General features: G+C 38.5%; 1 protein-coding gene across 3 annotated transcripts in view; it reads right to left on the minus strand.

Moving 5' to 3' along the window:
- Positions 1 to 374: 374 nt before the first annotated feature.
- Positions 375 to 24,067, minus strand: part of camk1b (calcium/calmodulin-dependent protein kinase Ib) — a 171,818-nt gene continuing 148,125 nt past the window's right edge. For all 3 annotated transcript variants that reach the window (XM_061922646.1, XM_061922645.1, XM_061922644.1), the window contains 2 exons: positions 15,536 to 15,677; positions 375 to 9,822 (listed from right to left, as the gene is read on the minus strand). In XM_061922646.1, the coding sequence (XP_061778630.1) occupies positions 9,722 to 9,822; positions 15,536 to 15,677 (243 nt within the window). In that variant the 3' untranslated portion in view covers positions 375 to 9,721. The remainder of the gene's footprint in view (positions 9,823 to 15,535; positions 15,678 to 24,067) is intronic.

Genomic DNA, 24,067 nt, shown 5'->3' on the forward strand with positions numbered 1-24,067 from the left:
TTTGTTATGGTGTCTGGACGATTTGCAGAACTTCCTTCAAAGTACAGCGTCCGTGTGTTGACTTTTACGTTACTTTTTTTTTTGGACCATGACTAGGGAAGGTTGTTTGGATTGTGTCATTCAAGTAAATGCTGTGCAATTCTGCCAGGAATACTTTCAAGGGGTCATTGATCTGATTGACTCACATTGTCCACAAGATGGCAGCAAACATGTAGCTTTTAGGATTAACTTGGTCGCACTGCTACCAGACTTTCTTAATTTGATTTAAGAAACCTTCACCGCTACATTTAATTCATCTTAACATCCATGATGGGTTTTTTTCATATTTAAATGCAATAAAACAAATCTTCAAACTTGACAAAAACCCACATGAATACTGCATAGACCAGTTTAATGTGTTTCACGTACAGCCACTTTTTCCCCCACAGCCCACGATGCATTGCATCCGTGTGTACAGCTCAAAACACCGTTGAAAGAAAAAGGCGACATTTTTCATGACTCACACGTTTGCACGACAAATCCTTGAAACGTAAACCCGAAGTGAGAGGACGCTGTTTACGTCTTTTCCGCCCCGAAAGAAAACAAATCACAGCATTTCTAATTGAAAGCAGAAAATATTTGTAAAAACATCTCCCCGTCCGTCGACTTTCCTACCGCAGACTCGAGCGGTGAGGTCATGGCTACGTGGTTATTGATTGTTTCATGACCAGGAATGTTCTCAGCGCGGACAACTTTCCAACTAGCTCAGTCAGAACATTACAGTTTCCCTTTCTGATGACCTCTCATTTTTGGATAGCCATTTATTAGAATCATTTATCAATTGAAATCGGGTCAATTTGGCATCGTTTCAAGCAGGTTGGCGACTGCAATGGCTTATCCTGCTCAACGTGCACGGAAACAGAAGTTCAGAACAGTTGGAGAGAGTCTTTCCTTGTCAATAGGGATGGGAATCGGACGTGTATCAATTCCTCAAAAAATGGCTCGCTTTCTTTGTCAAGCGGTTCTCTTAACGGTTCTGATCGCAATATGGCGCTCCCTGAAGCTTTTTCAAAAATGTGGGAAAATAGAAAAAAAAAAAATGTTTTGTTTTAATATTGTTACTCTAGAACAGGGGTCGGCAACCCAAAATGTTGACAAAGCCATATTGAACCAAAAATACAAAAAAAAATCTGTCTGGACCCGCAAAAAAATAAAAGCCATATTCCATACAGATAGTGTGTCATGAGATATAAATTTAATTATGAGGACTTAAATGAAACTAGATGAGCTCAAATATACCTACAAATGAGGCATAATGATGCAATATGTACATACAGCTAGCCTAAATGGCATGTTAGCATCGATTAGCTTGCAGTCATGCAGTGACCAAATATGTCTGATTAGCACTCCACATAAGTCAATAACATCAACAAAACTCACCTTTTTGCATTCAAGCCCAACGTTAAAAGTTTGGTGGACGAAATGAGACGGAAAAAGAAGTGGCATAAAACACGTCTTAGGAAGTCGGAGAAAGTTATACATGTAAACAAACGACAGTGAGTTCACGGACCGCCAAAATTAGTAGGACAAAACGGCGCTCACCAAATACTCGAATCCATGACGCATGTTTAATATAAACAGTGTGCTTTATAACAAATAGGATGGTTTGTGTTTGTCCTCCTCCATAAACCATTTTTAAACAAAAAATGTTTTTCCCCCCTCATCTTTTTGCATTTTCATATATTTTTGAAAAAGCTCCAGAGTGCCACTAGGGCGGCGCTATGCGGCTCCAGAGCCGCGGGTTGCTGACCCCTCCTCTAGAAGGACAGACATAACACAGACCTCCCTAGTTGTTACAAAACCCACTGTTTATATTAAACATGCTTCACTGATGAGAGTGTTTGGCAGGCCACGTTCTGTCCTACTAATTTCGACGGTCATTAAACTCACCGTTTTGATTGATTGATTGAAACTTTTATTAATAGATTGCACAGTTCAGTACATATTCCGTACAATTGACCACTAAATGGTAACACCCAAATACATTTTTCAACTTGTTTAAGTCGGGGTCCACGTTAATGAAAGCATGGTAGTTTGTTTACATGTACGACTTTCTCCAACGCTGCCACAGAAAAGCGTGTTTTATGCCACTCCGTCTTTGTCTCATTTTGTCCACCAAACGTTTTATGCTGTGCGTGAATGCACAGCATAAAACCATTATGATAATGGCTTACACAGATATTATTTATTCTATACATTTTTACAACATTGCAAAACATTAGTAAAACGGAAGCTTTTCAGAGGTCTTAGAAATTCTAAAGGTATAGATGTGTGTGTCCCATACTTGCCAACCCTCCCAATTTTCCTGGATTTCAGGCTAATATAGCTAAAATAGACACTTACATCATGTGCTGCTTTCATTCTAACGGTTATCCATCCATCCATCCATTTTCTACCGCTTGTTCCCTTTCGGGGTCACGGGGGGCGCTGGCGCCTATCTCAGCTACAATCGGGCGGAAGGCGGGGTACACCCTGGACAAGTCGCCACCTCATCGCAGGGCCAACACAGATAGACAGACAACATTCACGCTCACATTCACACACTAGGGCCAATTTAGTGTTGCCAATCAACCTATCCCCAGGTGCATGTCTTTGGAAGTGGGAGGAAGCCGGAGTACCCGGAGGGAACCCACGCATTCACGGGGAGAACATGCAAACTCCACACAGAAAGATCCCGAGCCTGGATTTGAACCCAGGACTGCAGGACCTTCGTATTGTGAGGCAGACACACTAACCCCTCTGCCACCGTGAAGCCCTCTAACGGTTATATAAGGCTTTTTTATTTTTTTGGCGGCTCCAGACAGATTAGTTTTTGTAATTTTGCTCCAATATGGCTCTTTCAACATTTTGGGTTGTGCTCGAAAGCTTTCACAGTTTTGCCACGGTGCTCCTGATTTCCGGTAGGTGAACGCTCAATGTAGTCAGAGCAAAGTTACCATTTTTTTCTTCTGAACTACGTACGTGACCTCACTTTAGGTTCCTTAAGGTAGTGGTTATCTAATGGGGGTATGTGTACCCCTGGGGGTACTTGAAGATATGCTAAGGGATACAATTAAAAAATCCTTCATAAATATACTTATTGAATAATACTTCAACAAAATATGAATGTAAGTTCATAAACTGCGGGAAAAAAAACAACAACAATGCAATATTCAGTGTTGTCAGGTAGATTTTTTTGTGGACATGTTCCATAAATATTGATGTTAAATATTTCTTTTTTTGTGAAGAAATGTTTAGAATTAAGTTCATAAATCCAGATGGATCTCTATTACAATCCCAAAAGAGGGCACTTTAAGTTGATGATTACTTCTATGTGTAGAAATCTTTATTTATAATTGAATCACTTGTTTATTTTTCAACAAGTTTTTAGTTATTTTTATATATTTCTTTCCAAATAGTTCAAGAAAGACCACTACAAATGAGCAATATTTTGCACTGTTATACAATTTAATAAATCAGAAACTGATGACATAGTTCTGTATTTTACCTATTTATCTTTTTTTTTCAACCAAAAATGCTTTGCTCTGATTAGGGGGTACTTGAATTAAAACAATGTTCACTGTAAAAGGGTTGAGAACCACTGCCTTAAGGTCATGTTACCTCTGAACCCGACCCGATTGAGGCTAATCCACCCTCTTTTTTTCCCCCGAATAAAACTCGATAAGAGAACCGTTAAGGAACCGAAATTGTTAAGCAAAACCGGAACTGGAAAACTCTTAGCAATTCCCATCCCGAGTTGTTACTAAACCACGTGGTTTATCAAGAAAATGTCGCCAGTTGAGTATTTTCAAACACCATATTGACTGAATCACTGGAAAACCCTGAAAAGTTACAGTTGAACAACTTCACAGTTGCAGTCCGACTACACGACCAGTTATCCTACAGAAATGCCGAGTAAAGCTTAAAACATATACCGTGAAAAATGTATATATCTATATATCTTAAAGCGGTGCCATCAAGTTAAGACTTTTTCATGTGTCTGAAAACTTACAGTGGAACCTCCATAGTCATGCACAAGGCATCCTATAATACTCCAAGTTGTTCACAATTCTTGTGTTAAGACTAGATTTTTTTAAAAACCTACACAAGCCAATAAATACATTCGTAGTAACCTGCTGTATATTTTGCAACTAAATCAAGTAGAATGCAGTCAAGTCCTTCCCGGTGTTTAGACTCATCATCCAAAATCCCAGGAAGATCGGAACATGTGGAGGGAAGTTACGACCATTAACAGTTTTCCACCACAAGGGGGCGATATTGGTAGTTCATATCATCTCAAGTGCGGTAAAGACCGTTTGATGGTTATGGGGAAGTTTTTTCCGCCCACTACCGACGGATACTACTAGGTACCGAGTCCAGTATACAACTTTGGGGTGTCGCGTGTGTACCAATTCCGATCAAGATCGGAATTGAGCTGAGTAATAAATGTTGAAAGTTCTGTGGCAAACCCATCCATCCATCCATCCATCCATTTTCCTACCGCTTTTCCAGTTCAGGGTTGCCGGGGGGTGCTGGAGCCTATCTCAGCCGCATTTCGGGCGGGTGGCGGAGTACACCCTGGACAAGTCGCCACCTCATCGCAGGGCCAACACAGATAGACAGGCGAACCATCAGATCTAATTTAGACGCCATGCCACGCCCACATTCTATGGCGTCGGCGGAACTCCTTCGCAATTTTTAATCGCCCATCTGTATAGTGTCCGTCATTCCAACCGCGGCACATCTGGTCAAAGTCCCGAGGAGGAGTTTGTTGAAGTCCTACCCTGGTCTTTGGCCGAGAAATAACAGACGGTAGCCAAGATGGTCGACTTCCTGTTTGTTTTCCAATATACATATATATATAAATATATATTTTATGAATGAATCGCGATTCTTACTTGTAACGATTCTGAAACGATTAAACCAAATCGATTAATTGTTACCACTAAGAATCGAATCGTGTGGTGCCCAGCCCAACTAATGACACACCCTTTAAAGGCCTACTGAAACCTACTACTACCCACCACGCAGTCTGATAGTTTATATATCAATGATGAAATATTAACATTGCAACACATGCCAATACGGCTTTTTTAGTTTACCAAATTACAATTTAAAATTTCCCGGGAGTTTCGTCTTGGAAACGTCGTGTAATGATGACGTGTACGCAGGACGTCACGCGTTTTAAAGAAGTATGAGCGCTACGCACACACACAGGTAAAAGTCATCTGCTTTAACGGCATAATTACACAGTATTTTGGAGATCTGTGTTGCTGAATCTTTTGCAATTTGTTCAATTAATATTGGAGAAGTCACAGTAGCAACATGGAGTTGGGAAGCTTTAGCCTTTAGCCACACAAACACACGGTGATTCCTTGTTTAAAATTCCCAGAGCTGAAACTTTCCTATGGATCAGAGTGCGGTCAAGCGAACATGGATCCCAACCGAATGTCAACCCGCAGGTTACGGTGAGAAAATTAGGTTAAAAAGTCTCCACTTACCGGATATCAGCTGAGCTTGTGTCGTCCGTACAGCTGCCGTCGACACCCCTGAGACATTGGCATCAAGACACCCGTCGACAAACCCCTCCGACTATCAGGTACTATTAAACTCACTAAAACACTAGCAACACAATAGAAGGATAAGGGATTTCCCAGAATTAACCTAGTAAATGTGTTTAAAAACATCGGAATACGTCCCAATGCTATCGCGTTTTTTTTTTGTTTTTTTTCTTGTCCGTCGCTATCAATATCTTCAAACACAAATCTTTCATCCTCGCTCAAATTAATGGGGAAATTGTCGTTTTTTCGGTCCGAATAACTGTTTCTGTTGGAGGGTCCATTAAAATCAATGTGAATATGTGAGGAGCCCCCACACTTGTGACGTCATCGTCTGCGACTTCCGGTAAAGGCGAGGCTTTTTCAGGAAGTACCAAAAGTGGCAAACTTTATCGTCGATTTTCTCTACTAAATCCTTTCAGCAAAAATATGGCAATATCGCGAAATGATCAAGTATGACACATAGAATGGACCTGCTATCCCCGTTTAAATAAGAAAATCTAATTTCAATAGGCCTTTAAAGAGAGACATGTTTCAAACAGGAAGGTGTTTGGAGAGCAATACTGTCACCTGGTGGTGTTTTATAGGTATTGCTTGTTTTTTTTCCCTAAATTAATCACGATTCTTAAACTATCAAAAATCGATCGTTACCCCTAAGAATCAAATAGTGTGGTGCCCCAAAATCCCCAGCTCTACTATCGACACATCCTTTGAAGAGAGACATGTTTCAAACAGGAAGGCGTTTGGAGAGCAATACTGCCACCTGGTGGTATTTTATAGGTATTGCCTTGTTTGTTTGTTTTCTCCGAATGAATCACGATTCTTAAATGATTAAAACGATCAAAAATCAATTAATTGTTACCCCTAAGAATCGAATCGTGTGGTGCCTAAAAATCCCCAGCCCAACTAATGACACACCCTTTGAGGAGAGACATGTTTCAAACAGGAAGGTGTTTTGAGAGCAATACTGCCACCTGGTGGTGTTTTATAGGTATTGCTTGTGCACGTAACTCTATAGAAACTCTGTAATATTTGAAGTCTAATGTGATTTGCAGATGTCACCGATAATTATGAATTGAACTCCAAGTTAGGGTTGAGGGTTTCTTTTGTGTTTGAACTTGGACTTGTGGCACTTTTGAGGGTGTCCGACTTGAGAGGTTCCATGGTAGTTCTCCGACCCTTATGGATCACAGTTTGTTTGCACACCGCCACATGAGTACCACAGGTGTTTGCTGTGATTCAGTGATTCTCAAACTGTGGTGCGTGGACCACCAGTGCCACGAGCAATTAATGTAATTAAATATCCAAACACAGTATTGCTGTTCAAACTGTGTGTGATGTTACAGTGGCCAAACATATTACATGTACTTGTTTTTAATCAATACTTAGGCCTACTACGCTACTGGATTTTAATATTGGTCATTATGGTGGTGTGAGCGTGTTTTTTGAGGTGGTACTTGGTGAAAAATGTTTGAGAACCACTGATCTAGAACATTCGTACCATTTTTAAAGTATTACAACATGCATTAAAGTCCCTCTCTGCTCTCAACACAAGACCATAATAACTTACTGTATTTTCCGGACTATAAGTCGCTACTTTTCCCCTAAACTTTGAACCCTGCGGCTTATAGAACGGTGTGGCTAATTTATGGGGTTTTCTTCCGTTTTTCTAAGTTTTGTTTTTACCAAATAGTTTTCATATCACACCAACATCCATCCATCCATCCATCCATTTTCTACCGCTTACAGAGACGCTGAAAAGGTGTGTCATTGTTTGTGCTACGGCGCCATCTTTTGGACGAAGTCGCTCACTGCAGGTTGACAATGTACTTCCTGTCCATAGCATTCCTACTCATGCATTTTTCATTCATCGCGCCAAGCAAGGTTTGTAAGTTTTACAATATAACTACAACAATTCTATTAAACTACAATATAACTACAACAATGCTACTAAACCATCCCATGTGTGATGTCTGCGGGAGTGTTTTATTATGCATATTTGCAAAGGTTTTTGTAATGTAATCAAGTGAGCGTAGTTAGCGTGCTAACACTTTTACGAGTGTTTGTGTTAATATTATTAACTCTATGGCATTCTTTCTGTTTCACAAATTCCTTAGTAAGCTCACCAAAATATCACAGTGGAGTTATACAGTATGTTTAGCCGATTGAAGTATTAGCTTTGACGATGACTTCTGTTTTGTTTGATCGACTGTTTTACTGCCCTGTCACGGACTCTGTTGGGAAACAATTAAGGTGATGTCTTACATTGTTGTGTTTTAAAAGGTCCTAGGATGTTCTACAATATTCCACGGTGTATAACATGTACCAGGATTTTTTTAAAAGGTTATGCTTAAGGATGTATTACATTGTTGTGTTTTGAGATGTTCGAGGATGTTCTACAATATTCCGAGTTTTTTACGAGTGTCTATGTTAGTATTATTAACTTCATGGCATTTTTTTCCGTATTGTTTCGGTTTCACAAATTCGTTAGTAAACTCACCAACACATCATCTTGGTATTATTGAGTCTGTTTAGCCGAATGAAGAGCGAGCTTTGACGATGACTTCTGTTTTGTTTGATCGGCCGTTTTACTGCCCTGTTTCGGAATCCATTTGGAAACAATTAAGGTGATGTCTTACATTGTTGTGTTTTAAGAAGTTCTAGGACGTTCTACAATATTCCACGGTGTCTAACATGTACCAGGATATATTACATGGTTGTGTTTAAAGATGTCCTAGGATGTTCCACAATATTCCATAGTGTCTTACATGTACCCAGGATTTTTTTACATGGTTGTGTTTAAGGATGTCCTAGGATGTTCTACTATATTTTGAGTATTTTACGTGTCTGTGTTAGTACTATTAACTTTACGGCATTTTTTCTGTATTGTTTCAGTTTCACAAGTTCCTTAGTAAACTCACCAAAACATGACCGTGGAGTTATCCAGTGTGTTAAGCCGATTGGAGAGCTGGTTTTGACGATGACTTCTGTTTTGTTTGATCGGCCTTTTTACTGCCCTGTCACTGATTCCGTTTGGAAACAATTAATGTGTGTAAATAAACATTTACAGGACATTTCCTACCAGTATATATGGGCGGCTTATAGTCAGGTGCGGCTTATATATTTAAAAATATGTACTTCTTCAAAATTTTGGTGGGTGCGGCTTATAGTCCGGAAAATACGGTACTTAACTATTTACACTGCGAGATTCTTGCGCGAGGTGCATATTTCAAAAAGAGTGAAGAACGTAAAAGGAAAAGATGGCAGGATAGTTACAGTACACAGCGACAGATGCATATATATGAATTTTTTTTTGCATCCACACATTATTTAACTTTAGGCTTAAAACGACATTAAAAATCAGCTTATATTTAAAAAGTAAAGGTAAAACTAGCCTCTGGCGGGCGAAGTTACAAACGTGATTGTTACAAAACATACGGGGGATTGTGCAAGAAAGACAACCCGCGTGACGATAAACCCTTCGCACACTAAAGGCACCGTAGACGAAGATGAGATCCCTGCGCTGGCGCGGTTAAAGAGGACGAGAGAAAGCGGAAAGGGGGAAGCCTTTTCCACAGCTGCACGGAAAAAAACACCATTTCATAAAAGGCTACATGCTAACGATGGAATTTTGCATAAAGGTCACCGATTGTGTTCTCGGACAGATCCGTGCTCGCTTTGCGGTCACTTCCATCGGGTGCGGTACATTCAAAGGCTCCCATCCAAGACGCAAAAAAGCAGGGCATATTTGAGAAGATAAGAAAAACATGCTCGGGGACTTCCTCTCCTTGATCATGCACGAAACAAATAGCCACAATAGCGCAGGCCGCATTAAAATAGTCTCAGCTCCGTCCCGCTTCGGAAATAAACAATCTTTCCCCCGCCTTCCTTTTGCACAAACTCCCAGCCCGGCCACCACGACGAGTCGTCATAGCCGTCACCATCTTCCCATCTCCTGCCTCCCTTCCCAGGCCGGACAGACCCGCTCCCCCTGCAGGCGACAGAATGGAACCACGGCTTACTCCCGACCAAGACGTGAGGACGGGGGAGACGGGGGGGAGTCGCTACCTCCGGTTCCACCGAGGGAGTTAAAAAATGGAGAAAAAAATCACTGGGGTCAATGAGGCAGTTAGGCGGCGCGGGGATCACACCCGACTAGTCGGGTGGCAGCGGTAGCTGCAGTTGGACAGAGGGTCCACGCCGTCGTCGTCCACGGCCTGGGAGCAGCCCGCCTCGGAGCAAGACTCTGGAAGACAATAAAAAGTCACACGTATGGTAAGGATGGCAACAAATTTAAAGGGGAACTGCATTTTTATTTTTGGGAATGTTGCCAATCGTTCACAATCATGAGAGAGAAGAAGACATTTGACTTTTTTAAATGATTTTAGAGATGATTAAAAAAAATCCTTGGAAGATGCGGCTAATGGAGTCACCGCTGTAGCCTTCAAAAGCCTCGAAAACAACTTTTCATTAAAGTTTTATATACACACTGCAAGTGTATATTTAAAATGTAGTAACAGACACCTTCATAACAATATGGAACATGTTTTATATACATACTGCAAATATATATATATAAATGCATATATATATACAAACATGGATACATATACTGTATATATATATATAATGTAGTAACAGACACCTTCATAACAATATGTAACATGTTTTATATACATACTGCAAGTATATATATGTATATATATACATATATATATATATATATATATACATATACATACAAATATATATACATATATATATATGTATATATATATATATACATATATATATATATATATATATATATATATATATATATATAAAATGTATTAACAGACACCTTCATAACAATGAAGAGTGTACAATACACACACTGCAAATATATATAATGTAGTAAGAGACACCTTCATAACATTATGTAACATGTGTTATATACATACTGCAAGTATATATATATATATATATATATATATATATATATATATATATATATATATATATATAATGTATTAACAGACACCTTCATAACAATGAAGAGTGTACAATACACACACTGCAAATACATATAATGTAGTAATAGACACCTTCAAACAATAATGTAATATGTGCAATATACACACTGCAAGTATATATATATATATATATATATATAAATAATGTAGTAACGGACACCTTCATAACAATATGTAACATGTTTTATATACATACTGCAAGTATATATATGTGTGTATATATATATATATATATACACAAATATATATATATATAATGTGGTAACAGAAACCTTCATAACAATGAAGTGTGTACAAGACACACACTGCAAATATATATAATGTAGTAATAGACACCTTTATAACAATATGTAATATGTACAATATACACACTGCAAGTATATATATATATATATATATATATATATATATATATATATATATATATATATATATATATATATATATATACGGTATATAATGTAGTCACAGACACCTTCATAACAATATGTAATATGTACAATATACACACTGCATGTATATATATATATATATATATATATATATATATATATATATAATATAGTAACAGACACATTCATAACAATATGTAATATGCACAATATGCACACTGCAAGTATATATATAATGTAGTAAAAGACAACTTCACAACAATATGTATTATGTTTTATATACAAACCCCGTTTGCATATGAGTTGGGAAATTGTGTTAGATGTAAATATAAACGGAATACAATTATTTGCAAATCCTTTTCAACCCATATTCAGTTGAATGCACTACAAAGACAAAATATTTGATGTTCAAACTCATAAACTTTATTTTTTTTTGCAAATAATAATTAACTTAGAATTTCATGGCTGCAACACGTGCCAAAATAGTTGGGAAAGGGCATGTTCACCACTGTGTTACATCACCTCTCTTTTTAACAACACTCAATAAAGGTTTGGGAACTGAGGAAACTAAATGTTGAAGCTTTGAAAGTGGAATTATTTCCCATTCTTGCTTGACAGATAGCTTAAGTCGTTCAACAGTCCGGGGTCTCCGCTGTCGTATTTCACGCTTCATAATGTGCCACACATTTTCGATGGGAGACAGGTCTAGACTGCAGGCGGGCCAGGAAAATACCCGCACTCTTTTTTTTACGAAGCCACGGTGTTGTAACAAGTGCTGAATGTGGCTTGGCATTGACTTGCTGAAATAAGATGGGGCGTCCATGAAAAAGACAGCGCTTAGATGGCAGCATATGTTGTTCCAAAACATGTATGTACCTTTCAGCCTTAATGTTGATGTGCAAGTTACCCATGCCTGAGACACTAATGCACCCCCATACCATCACAGATGCTGGCTTTTGAAATTTGCGTCGATAACAGTCTGGATGGTTCGCTTCCCCTTTGGTCCGGATGACACAATGTCGAATATTTCTAAAAACAATTTGAAATGTGGACTTGTCAGACTGCGATGACGTGGCGACTTGTCCAGGGTGTACCAGGCCTTCCACCCGATTGTAGCTGAGATACGCGCCAGCGCCCCCCAAAGGGAATAAGCGGTAGAAAATGGATGGATAGACTTGTCAGACCACAGAGCACTTTTCCACTTTGCATCAGTCCATTTTAGATGATCTCAGGCCCAGAGAACCTGGCGGCGTTTCTGGATGTTGTTGATAAATGGCTTTCGCTTTGCATAGTAGAGCTTTAACTTGCACTTACAGATGTAGCAACAAACTGTATTTAGTGATAGTGGTTTTCTGAAGTGTTCCTGAGCCCATGTGGTGATATCCTTTAGAGATTGATGTCGGTTTTTGATACAGTGCCGTCTGAGGGATCGAAGGTATTGGTCATTTATTGTTTCCGGCCATGCCGCTTACGTGGACTGATTTCTCCAGATTCTCTGAACCTTTTGATGATATTATGGACCGTAGATGTTGCAATTGCACTTTGAGAGACGTTGTTCTTAAACTGTTTGACTATTTGCTCATGCAGTTGTGGACAAAGGGGTGTACCTCGACCCATCCTTTCTGTTTTTGGGAAGCTGTTTTTATACCCAATTAGCCTGCACACCTGTGGGATGTTCCAAATAAGTGTTTGATGAGCATTCCTCAACTTTATCAGTATTTATTGCCACCTTTCCCAACTTTTTTTAATTTATTTTATTTTATTAAATCAACATAAAAATATACAAGATACACTTTCAATTAGTGCATCAAACCCCCCCACCCCAACCCCCCCTCCCCCATTCACACTCATCTACACCCACTCATACAAAAAAAGGGTTGTTTCTTTCTGCTACCAAAATTCTGGTTCCCACAACATAGACAACAAAGTCTGCAAGGGACCCAGTCCCTGAAGCACACATGATTGTGTGTGCCGCCGGTCCACTAACATTATCATTAATTACAATTTTTTATGTATTTGTTTTATATCATTTTACTTTCTTTTTTATCCAAGAAAATGTTTTTTGTTTGTTTTTTATTTATTTATTTTATTTTATTTTATTTATAAAATAAAAAAGGACCTTATATTCACCAGACCAGGTAGTTAATTAAGTTAGATAGTGTCCAAGTCGGGCTCAGCAACACACACCCTCATCCATGTACAACAACAAAAATAGGGAAACGACAGATTGCATATAATTTATAAAAAAAAATTACATTTTCATAAAAAGCATTTGTGTATAGTCCATATTATGTCCAAGTCAGACTCAACAACACACACCTTCATTTTGTACACTCAAAAATAGGGAACACAACAACAGATAGCATATATGTTGCTGTTGTTGCATATCTATAAACATAATTACATTTTCACAATAAGCCTTAAAGGATTTCCCATCTGTTTTTTATGTTTTTTGGCATCATTATCGTTGTCAATCATGTGTCTTTCGAAAGTTACAAAATACTGAATAAATGTTTTAAAGAAAATAATACTAAGTGAATATCTATTTTTGGCCTTAACAATAATATAACAGAAACTACATCACGCTTCATAAACAAACCAATCCTTGAACACATTTTTTCAACTTGCACCCAAAAAGATGACACAATATGACTAATACCAAAACAAATGCAGGGTGGATTCAGATTCCTAACAACATCCTATTCCATAGTTTTAACATTTTCCCCATGGGTAAGAAGTTATAAGTAATTTTAATTTGAAAATAACAATTTTGCACATCGATAGTAGTTTTGTAGATTCGTTTGAATTCCATATGTGTTGTATGGGACAGCCTTCAAAGATTTCTTTATTAAATAAAAATTATATTTTTATTTATTTATTTTAGCTCCTTTTTGCCAACTAGAATTTCTTATTAGAGGTTTACAAACTAGTAATTTAGTAGTTGCATAATTAATTATTTGTTTCCATCTCTTCCTAATTACTCCAGTTAGTTGATTAAAAGAAAAGCTTGAAGAAGCATCACCATACATGGTTCTAAATTCATCGAAATTATTTGCAAATCATGTATTCCATTTATATTTACATTCAACACAATTTCCCAACTCATATGGAAACTGGGTTTGTATACATATATATATATATATATATATATATATATATATATATATATATATATATATACATACACCTGGAAAGATAAACTCTGTTCCTTTGCCACCGCCTGCAGTCCGACTCCAGGCCTCCAGACTTAACACACACACTATGAACCATGGCACATATGCGAACATAACCCTCATCGCCAGCCCACGCCATTCCCACCGCTTCACCTCACCTGGTATGACAGACAACGAAGCAGTGCCCCTAGTGTCTGGCAGCTTTGAACCGGATGCCTGCCCCTTCCCCTCCTGTTGCAAGTCTTGTGGCTTCTGTGTAAAATGTTTACATGTGCTTATCGACCATCAGGTTTTTTTTTCGGCCCCAGTCTGTCTCTGAGTTCCAGTCTGAGATCAACTTTTTTTTTTTACTCATCCTACCCCAGCATCTCTCTGCTTTCCCGCCTTTTACGGGGTGGGGTAAATGGCGACTCATCACTTTTCCTGTTCTGTCTCCCTGTACAATATTTGTCTAATCTTGAACAGGTTTGTGGTTCAAGTTAAATGTTGTTGCACTCCTTTTCAAACATGTTGATAAGAGAAACTGGAAATTGTGATGTATCATGTTGCATGTTTGCATGTTCAAAATAAACTCAAACTCAACATCTACGAGTGTACATGAACATTACATCATTTTTGGTCTGTGTATTTACTTAGTGTATATTTTTATGCTGTGTACAAGATGTTGTCTAAAATACATGATTATCACATGACGATGAAGCTCAAGATCATAGCCTGATGTTTGTTTGTTAAAAGGCTTAAGCCAAAGAAAAGTGCTTCACTTCAGCCTGAACCTTTTCGGTCTGTAGAATTGTCAATTTATAAATATGAGGATGTAAAAATGTTGACTTAACCCCTGACTAAAGAAATAAACTAAGTAATGGCTTCTTTTGCAAAAAAAAAGTAAAAATATTTTGACATTTAGGGCAGACAACAGATTTATGATGTGTGTGAATATGATGTAATGGATTGGAATGTCTGATGCTGGATGTCAAATAATAATAATACAATAATATAAATAAATAAAAAAATTGTTATCATTGTCATCACTATAATGGAAATAAAAGGAGCCTTGGGGATCTTCATACTTCTTCCAACCCAGACTGGATCGTATGGGATTCAAGTATTCCACATTTTGTTAAGTCGCAGCCTTATTCCAAAATGGAATAACAATTCATAGTTGTCCTCAAAATTCTACACACAATGCCCATAATGACAACTTGAAAAGTTTTTATTTTTAATTTTCCCAAATGTATAAAAAAAAAAACATGTAACAAAGAAACAAAATTGAATGAGCTCTGTATTAAATCTAAAATAGTGTGAACAGCAGCACCACCTAGTGACGCCTTGATGTGGCGGCCTCCCTGAAAACAACTGGAAAAATGCTAAAATTAGACTACCTGCAAGTTGAGGGTCTTCACCCGGCAGCAGTCGGTGATCTCGACACGGGCTCGGGAGGTTCGCTTGGTGGGGTCCGTCCTGGTTGGTGCCCAGCTGAAGACGCCTCATGTGGCGGACCACTGCCGTGGCGTTGAAGGCTTGCTGAGGGCGTTAAGGTGTCATTACTGAAGATGGCTCAGCTGGTTTCACACAGCCAAGATGCATCAATTTATAAGCGGTACCTAGGGCTGGACAATGTACCGGTACTACAGTTAATAACGGTATATTTTAGAAAACGGTGTATATTTAAGACTATAATAATGGTATATTTTAGACAATATTTAAGACAATACCACTACACCGGTACTTTTTTATGTGCCTTTGTTATTTGATCTTCTCTGCGCATCTTCTCTCGTATACCAGTATAAAGACTAAAAATACCGCGGTATCAGTACTGGTACTATAGTTAATAACGGTATATTTTAGAAAGCGGTGTATGTTTAAGACTATAGTTAATAATGGTATATTTATGAAAGCGGTGTATATTTAAGACTATAATAATGGTATATTTTTTAGAAAGCGGTGTATATTTAAGACAATACCACTATACCGGTACTTTTTTATGTGCCTTTGTTATTTGATCTTCTCTGCGCATCTTCTTTCGTACACCAGTATTAAGACTAAAAATACCGCGGTATCAGTACTGGTACTGTAGTTAATAACGGTATATTTTAGAAAGCGGTGTATGTTTAAGACTATAGTTAATAATGGTATATTTATGAAAGCGGTGTATATTTAAGACTATAATAATGGTATATTTTTTAGAAAGCGGTGTATATTTAAGACAATACCACTATACCGGTACTTTTTTATGTGCCCTTGTTATTTGATCTTCTCTGCGCATCTTCTTTCGTATACCAGTATTAGGACTAAAAATACCCTGGTATCAGTACTGGTACTATAGTTAATAACGGTATATTTTAGAAAGCGGTGTATGTTTAAAACTATAGTTAATAATGGTATATTTTAGAAAACGGTGTATATTTAAGACTATAACAACAGTATATTTTAGAAAGCGGTGTATGTTTAAGACTATAGTTAATAATGGTATATTTTAGAAAGCGGTGTATATTTAAGACTATAATAATGGTATATTTTAGAAAGCGGTGTATATTTAAGACGATACAACTACACCGGTACTTTTTTATGTGCCTTTGTTATTTGATCTTCTCTGCACATCTTCTCTCGTATACCAGTATTAGGACTAAAAATACCGCGGTATCGGTACTGGTACTATAGTTACTAATGGTATATTTTAGAAAATGGTGTATATTTAAGACTATAATAATGGTATATTTTAGAAAACGGTGTATATTTAAGACAATACCACTACACCGGTACTTTTTTATGTGCCTTTGTTATTTGATCTTGTCTGCGCATCTTCTCTCGTATATCAGTATTAGGACTAAAAACACCGCGGTATCAGTACTGGTACTATAGTTAATAACGGTATATTTTAGAAAGCGGTGTATGTTTAAGACTATAGTTAATAATGGTATATTTTAGAAAACGGTGTATATTTAAGACTATAATAACAGTATATTTTAGAAAGCGGTGTATATTTAAGACTATAGTTAATAATGGTATATTTTAGAAAGCGGTGTATGTTTAAGACTATAGTTAATAATGGTATATTTTAGAAAACGGTGTATATTTAAGACAATACCACTACACCGGTACTTTTTTATGTGCCTTTGTTATTTGATCTTGTCTGCGCATCTTCTCTCGTATATCAGTATTAGGACTAAAAACACCGCGGTATCAGTAATGGTACTATAGTTAATAACGGTATATTTTAGAAAGCGGTGTATGTTTACGACTATAGTTAATAATGGTATATTTTAGAAAGCGGTGTATATTTAAGACTATAATAATGGTATATTTTAGAAAGCGGTGTATATTTACGACAATACCACTACACCGATACTTTTTTATGTGCCTTTGTTATTTGATCTTTTCTGCGCATCTTCTCTCGTATATCAGTATTAGGACTAAAAACACCGCGGTATCAGTACTGGTACTATAGTTAATAACGGTATATTTTAGAAAGCGGTGTATGTTTAAGACAATAGTTAATAATGGTATATTTTAGAAAACGGTGTATATTTAAGACAATACCACTACACCGGTACTTTTTTATGTGCCTTTGTTATTTGATCTTGTCTGCGCATCTTCTCTCGTATATCAGTATTAGGACTAAAAACACCGCGGTATCAGTAATGGTACTATAGTTAATAACGGTATATTTTAGAAAGCGGTGTATGTTTAAGACTATAGTTAATAATGGTATATTTTAGAAAACGGTGTATATTTAAGACTATAATAACGGTATATTTTAGAACGCGGTGTATGTTTAAGACTATAGTTAATAATGGTATATTTTAGAAAGCGGTGTATATTTAAGACTATAATAATGGTATATTTTAGAAAGTGGTGTATATTTAAGAAAATACCACTACACCGGTACTTTTTTATGTGCCTTTGTTATTTGATCTTCTCTGCACATCTTCTCTCGTATACCAGTATTAGGACTAAAAATACCGCGGTATCGGTACTGGTGCTATAGTTAATAATGGTATATTTTAGAAAACGGTGTATATTTAAGACTATAATAATGGTATATTTTAGAAAGCGGTGTATATTTACGACAATACCACTATACCGATACTTTTTTATGTGCCTTTGTTATTTGATCTTCTCTGCGCATCTTCTCTCGTATACCAGTATTAAGACTAAAAATACCGCGGTATCAGTACTGGTACTATAGTTAATAACGGTATATTTTAGAAAGCGGTGTATGTTTAAGACTATAGTTAATAATGGTATATTTATGAAAGCGGTGTATATTTAAGACTATAATAATGGTATATTTTTTAGAAAGCGGTGTATATTTAAGACAATACCACTATACCGGTACTTTTTTATGTGCCTTTTTTATTTGATCTTCTCTGCGCATCTTCTTTCGTATACCAGTATTAGGACTAAAAATACCACGGTATCAGTACTGGTACTATACTTAATAATCGTATATTTTAGAAAGCGGTGTATATATAATACTAAAATAATGGTATATTTTAGAAAGCTGTGTATATTTAAGACAATACCACTATACCGGTACTTTTTTATGTACCTTTGTTATTTGATATTTTCTGCGCATCTTTTCTCGTATACCAGTATTCGGACTAAAAATACAGCGGTATCAGTTTTGGTTCATATTGCCCATTCCTAGTGCTATCGGGTTTTTTGGACTATAAGGCGCACTTAAAATCCTTTCATGTCCTCAAACATCGACAATGCGCCTTATAACCCGGTTGCGCCTTATGTACGTATTAATTTTTTAATGGTAAGTGTGACTAATTAATGGCAGTCAGACATAAGAGAAACCTGTGGACCGCAGTTTGACGCCTGTTCAATAAATGGCGCTAGGAAGTACCTGTAAGCAAGCGACGCCAAAACTTTGATGTATCATTGAGAATATAAAACATTGCATCATATATTTGGGATCTGCATAAGTCCTGAAAATGTTTCTCTATCCTCTTGTTGTGGGGTATTCATCCTTCGCTGTTGCCATTTCTAATACGAAGTAGCGTAGCGTTCTAACTTATATCTGTCAGTAGTAAGCGCTAAAAATTACTGGTACAACATAGATGGCGACGTCAAAGTGGAGGCACGAAAGATGGTCTGTAAAACATCATCTATGCAACATTTTGACCAAAGAACCACCATGACATGTTATGTAGACCACAAGTGTTTTAAATGAAATAATAAAAACAATCTTCTTCTTTTGGACAGAGAACTTAAAAATGTGAATAAAAGGTGGCGTTTTTCAGACCATAAGGTGCATTGGATTATGACTGCTCGCTGACTGCTCTTGTTGCAAAAAAGCTAAGTATCGTTCTATCTGTGTGATTTTAACTGTTTTGCAGCTTTATTTACAACTTCTCGAACATATTTAATAGTTCAATTTAACTTGCAAATCACCCGATCTCTGTCTCACCACTTCGCCCTCAGCTAGCTAGCTGCTAAGCTAACGAGGCTAGCGGAGAAAGGCAGCGCCGGTCTGAAGGAAGCTTCTCCCCCGCCACCGTGACCACCACTTCCCGAAGACAGCTGGCATCCCACTCGGCGACGGAAAGTTTCTGTGAGTATGGCTTCCTGCGCTTCGTGCACTTTACTCATGGATAGGTTGGCTTTGCTAGAGAGCCGTGTCCGCCAGTTAGAGCAGTGTAATTTCGTAACTTTAGATGTTGCGGACACATCTGCTAGCGTTAGCTGTAGCGAGCTAACTAGCCCAGCTTGTAGCAGGCCTAACCGGCCTACAAGCTAGGGTGTACCGGTTGAGACGCATAATAGATTTAGCCCTTTAGCTAGTCCTACACCCCAGTCTACCGGGCACCACACTTTAGTCATAGGGGACTCCATCACCCGAAACATAAAGCTTAGCAAACCAGCCACAATTAAGTGTATTCCCGGGGGCAGAGCACCTGACATTGAAGCTAATCTTAGGGAACTAACTCGCAACAGGTCTAGTAAACACATACGGCAGGCTAACCGCACCACTAGTTATGCGAATATAGTAATACACGTTGGCTCCAATGACGTTAGGATGAGACAATCAGAGATTACAAAGAGAAACATAGCCAGGGCTTGTAATCTCGCCAGAAAGATGTCCAGGCATCGAGTAATTGTCTCTGGCCCCCTGCCTGGGAGAGGCAATGATGAGAGATATAGCAGATTAGTCTCTCTTAACAAGTGGCTGGATAGCTTCTGCAGACAACAGGGATTTACGTTTATTGATAATTGGCCCTCTTTCTGGGGCAAACCTGGCTTGCTGAGGAGAGACGGCCTTCACCCTAACCAGGAAGGCGCTATCCTCTTGTCTCGGAACATAGACTTCGCATTGAGCCACATTTGACTAACTGCACTAGAGCAAGCCCGGTCACAGGCAATTACAGAGCCTGCTAGCCTGGGTATGGAGTCAGTTAAGTTAGAACTAGCCAGCGCCAGGCTGGATGATCCCTGTACACATAGCAATTTTCGTAGAATAATACACAACTCACAAAATGTTTTTTCTACTGTGTCTATGACTACGTCAGAGTTAGACATGCGTTCTACTGAGGTGGCAAATTATGATGCGTTCAGTTTATCGCAGCGCCAAGTAGACAATCTGAAAATTCCCGTCATATCAATTCCTAGATATGGTCGTAATTATTTTAAGTACACTGCGCATAATAAACGCAACATTATTAATATTGCTACTACGGATAATTTTATCAACAACTCCTTAAAACAGCCCACTACCTATAATATGGGCTTTCTAAACATCAGATCTTTGTCTCCCAAAATGTTATTAGTCAATGAGGTCATTAGAGACAACAACCTTAACGTCATCGGTCTTAGCGAAACCTGGCTTAAACCAGACGACTTTTTTGCGATAAATGAGGCATCCCCTCCTAACTATACGAATGCGCATATTGCCCGTCACCTCAAAAGGGGAGGGGGTGTCGCACTAATATACAACGAAAACTTTAACTTTAGTCCTAACTTAAATAATAAATATAAATCGTTTGAGGTGCTTTCTATGAAGTCTGCCACACCTCTGCCTCTGTGCCTGGCGGTTATCTACCGCCCCCCAGGGCCCTATTCGGACTTTATTAGTGAATTCTCAGAGTTTGTTGCTGATCTAGTGACGCACGCCGATAATATAATTATAATGGGGGACTTTAATATCCATATGAATACCCCATTGGACCCACCGTGCGTGGCGCTCCAGACTATAATTGATAGCTGTGGTCTTACACAAATAATAAATGAACCGACGCATCGCAGCGGTAATACGATAGACCTAGTGCTTGTCAGAGGTATCACCGTTTCCAAAGTTATGATACTCCCGTATACTAAAGTAATGTCCGATCATTACCTTATAAAATTCGAAGTTCAGACTCATGTTCGGCAAGCTAATAATAATAATAACTGCTATAGCAGCCGCAACATTAATGCTGCCACAATGACGACTCTTGCGGACCTACTGCCCTCGGTAATGGCACCGTTCCCAAAGTATGTGGGCTCTATTGATAACCTCACTAACAACTTTAACGACGCCCTGCGCGAAACCATTGATAGTATAGCACCGCTGAAGTTAAAAAAGGCTCCAAAAAGGCGTACGCCATGGTTTACTGAAGAAACTAGAGCTCAGAAATTATTATGTAGAAAGCTGGAACGCAAATGGCGCACGACTAAACTTGAGGTGCACCATCAAGCATGGAGTGATAGTTTAATAACTTATAAACGCATGCTTACCTTAGCTAAAACCAATTATTACTCAAATCTCATCCGCATTAATAAAAACGATCCAAAATTTTAGTTTAGTACAGTAGCATCGCTAACCCAACAAGGGACTCCTTCCAGTAGCTCCACCCATTCGGCAGATGACTTTATGAAGTTCTTTAATAAGAAAATTGAACTTATTAGAAAGGAGATTAAAGACAATGCGTCCCAGCTACAACTGGGTTATAGTAACACAGATACGATTGTATATACGGCGGATACTGCAAATATCCAAAATAGTTTCTCTCGTTTTGATGAAATAACATTAGAAGGATTGTTACAACGTGTAAATGGAATAAAACAAACAACATGTTTACTTGACCCACTTCCTGGGAAACTTATCAAGGAGCTTTTTGTATTATTAGGTCCATCAGTGCTAAATATTATAAACTTATCACTTTCCTCGGGCACTGTTCCCGTTGCATTCAAAAAAGCGGTTATTCATCCTCTCCTTAAAAGACCTAACCTCGATCCTGACCTCATGGTAAACTACCGACCGGTGTCTCACCTTCCCTTTATTTCGAAAATCCTCGAAAAAATTGTTGCAGAGCAGCTAAATGAGCACTTAGCGTTTAACAATCTATGTGAAACCTTTCAATCCGGTTTCAGGGCAAATCACTCGACTGAGACAGCCCTCGCAAAATTGACTAATGATCTATTGCTAACGATGGACTCTGATGCGTCATCTATGTTGCTGCTCCTCGATCTTAGCGCTGCTTTCGATACCGTCGATCATAATATTTTATTAGAACGTATCAAAATACGAATTGGTATGTCAGACTCAGCCCTGTCATGGTTTAACTCTTATCTTACTGATAGGATGCAGTGCGTCTCCTATAACAGTGTGACCTCGGACTATGTTAAGCTAACGTGTGGAGTTCCCCAGGGTTCGGTCCTTGGCCCTGTACTCTTCAGCATCTACATGCTGCCGCTGGGTGACGTCATACGCAAATACGGTATTAGCTTTCACTGTTATGCTGATGACACCCAACTCTACATGCCCCTAAAGCTGACCAACACGCCGGACTGTAGTCAGTTGGAAGCGTGTCTTAATGAAATTAAACAATGGATGTCCGCTAACTTTTTGCAACTTAATGCCAAAAAAACGGAAATGCTGATTATCGGTCCTGCTAGACACAGACCTCTATTTAATAATACAACTTTAACATTTGACAACCAAATAATAAAACAAGGTGACTCTGTAAAAAATCTGGGTATTATCTTCGACCCAACTCTCTCCTTTGAGTCACACATTAAAAGCGTTACTAAAACGGCCTTCTTTCATCTCCGTAATATCGCTAAAATTCGCTCCATTTTGTCCACTAAAGACGCCGAGATCATTATCCATGCGTTTGTTACGTCTCGTCTCGATTACTGTAACGTATTATTTTCGGGTCTCCTCATGTCTAGCATTAAAAGATTACAGTTGGTACAAAATGCGGCTGCTAGACTTTTGACAAGAACAAGAAAGTTTGATCATATTACGCCTGTACTGGCTCACCTGCACTGGCTTCCTGTGCACTTAAGATGTGACTTTAAGGTTTTACTACTTACGTATAAAATACTACACGGTCTAGCTCCAGCCTATCTTGCCGATTGTATTGTACCGTATGTCCCGGCAAGAAATCTGCGTTCAAAAGACTCCGGCTTTTTAGTGATTCCTAGAGCTCAAAAAAAGTCTGCAGGCTATAGAGCGTTTTCCGTTCGGGCTCCAGTACTCTGGAATGCCCTCCCGGTAACAGTTCGAGATGCTACCTCAGTAGAAGCATTTAAGTCTCACCTTAAAACTCATCTGTATACTCTAGCCTTTAAATAGACCTCCTTTTTAGACCAGTTGATCTGCCGCTTCTTTTCTTTCTCCTATGTCCCCCCCTCCCTTGTGGAGGGGGTCCGGTCCGATGACCATGGATGAAGTACTGGCTGTCCAGAGTCGAGACCCAGGATGGACCGCTCGTCGGGACCCAGGATGGACCGCTCGCCTGTATCGGTTGGGGACATCTCTACGCTGCTGATCCGCTTGAGATGGTTTCCTGTGGACGGGACGGGACGCTGCTGTCTTGGAGCCACTATGGATTGAACTTTCACAGTATCATGTTAGACCCGCTCGACATCCATTGCTTTCGGTCCCCTAGAGGGGGGGGGTTGCCCACATCTGAGGTCCTCTC

Source organism: Nerophis ophidion, linkage group LG16 (genome assembly GCF_033978795.1).
Source record: "Nerophis ophidion isolate RoL-2023_Sa linkage group LG16, RoL_Noph_v1.0, whole genome shotgun sequence".
NCBI classification, from domain to species: domain Eukaryota; kingdom Metazoa; phylum Chordata; class Actinopteri; order Syngnathiformes; family Syngnathidae; genus Nerophis; species Nerophis ophidion.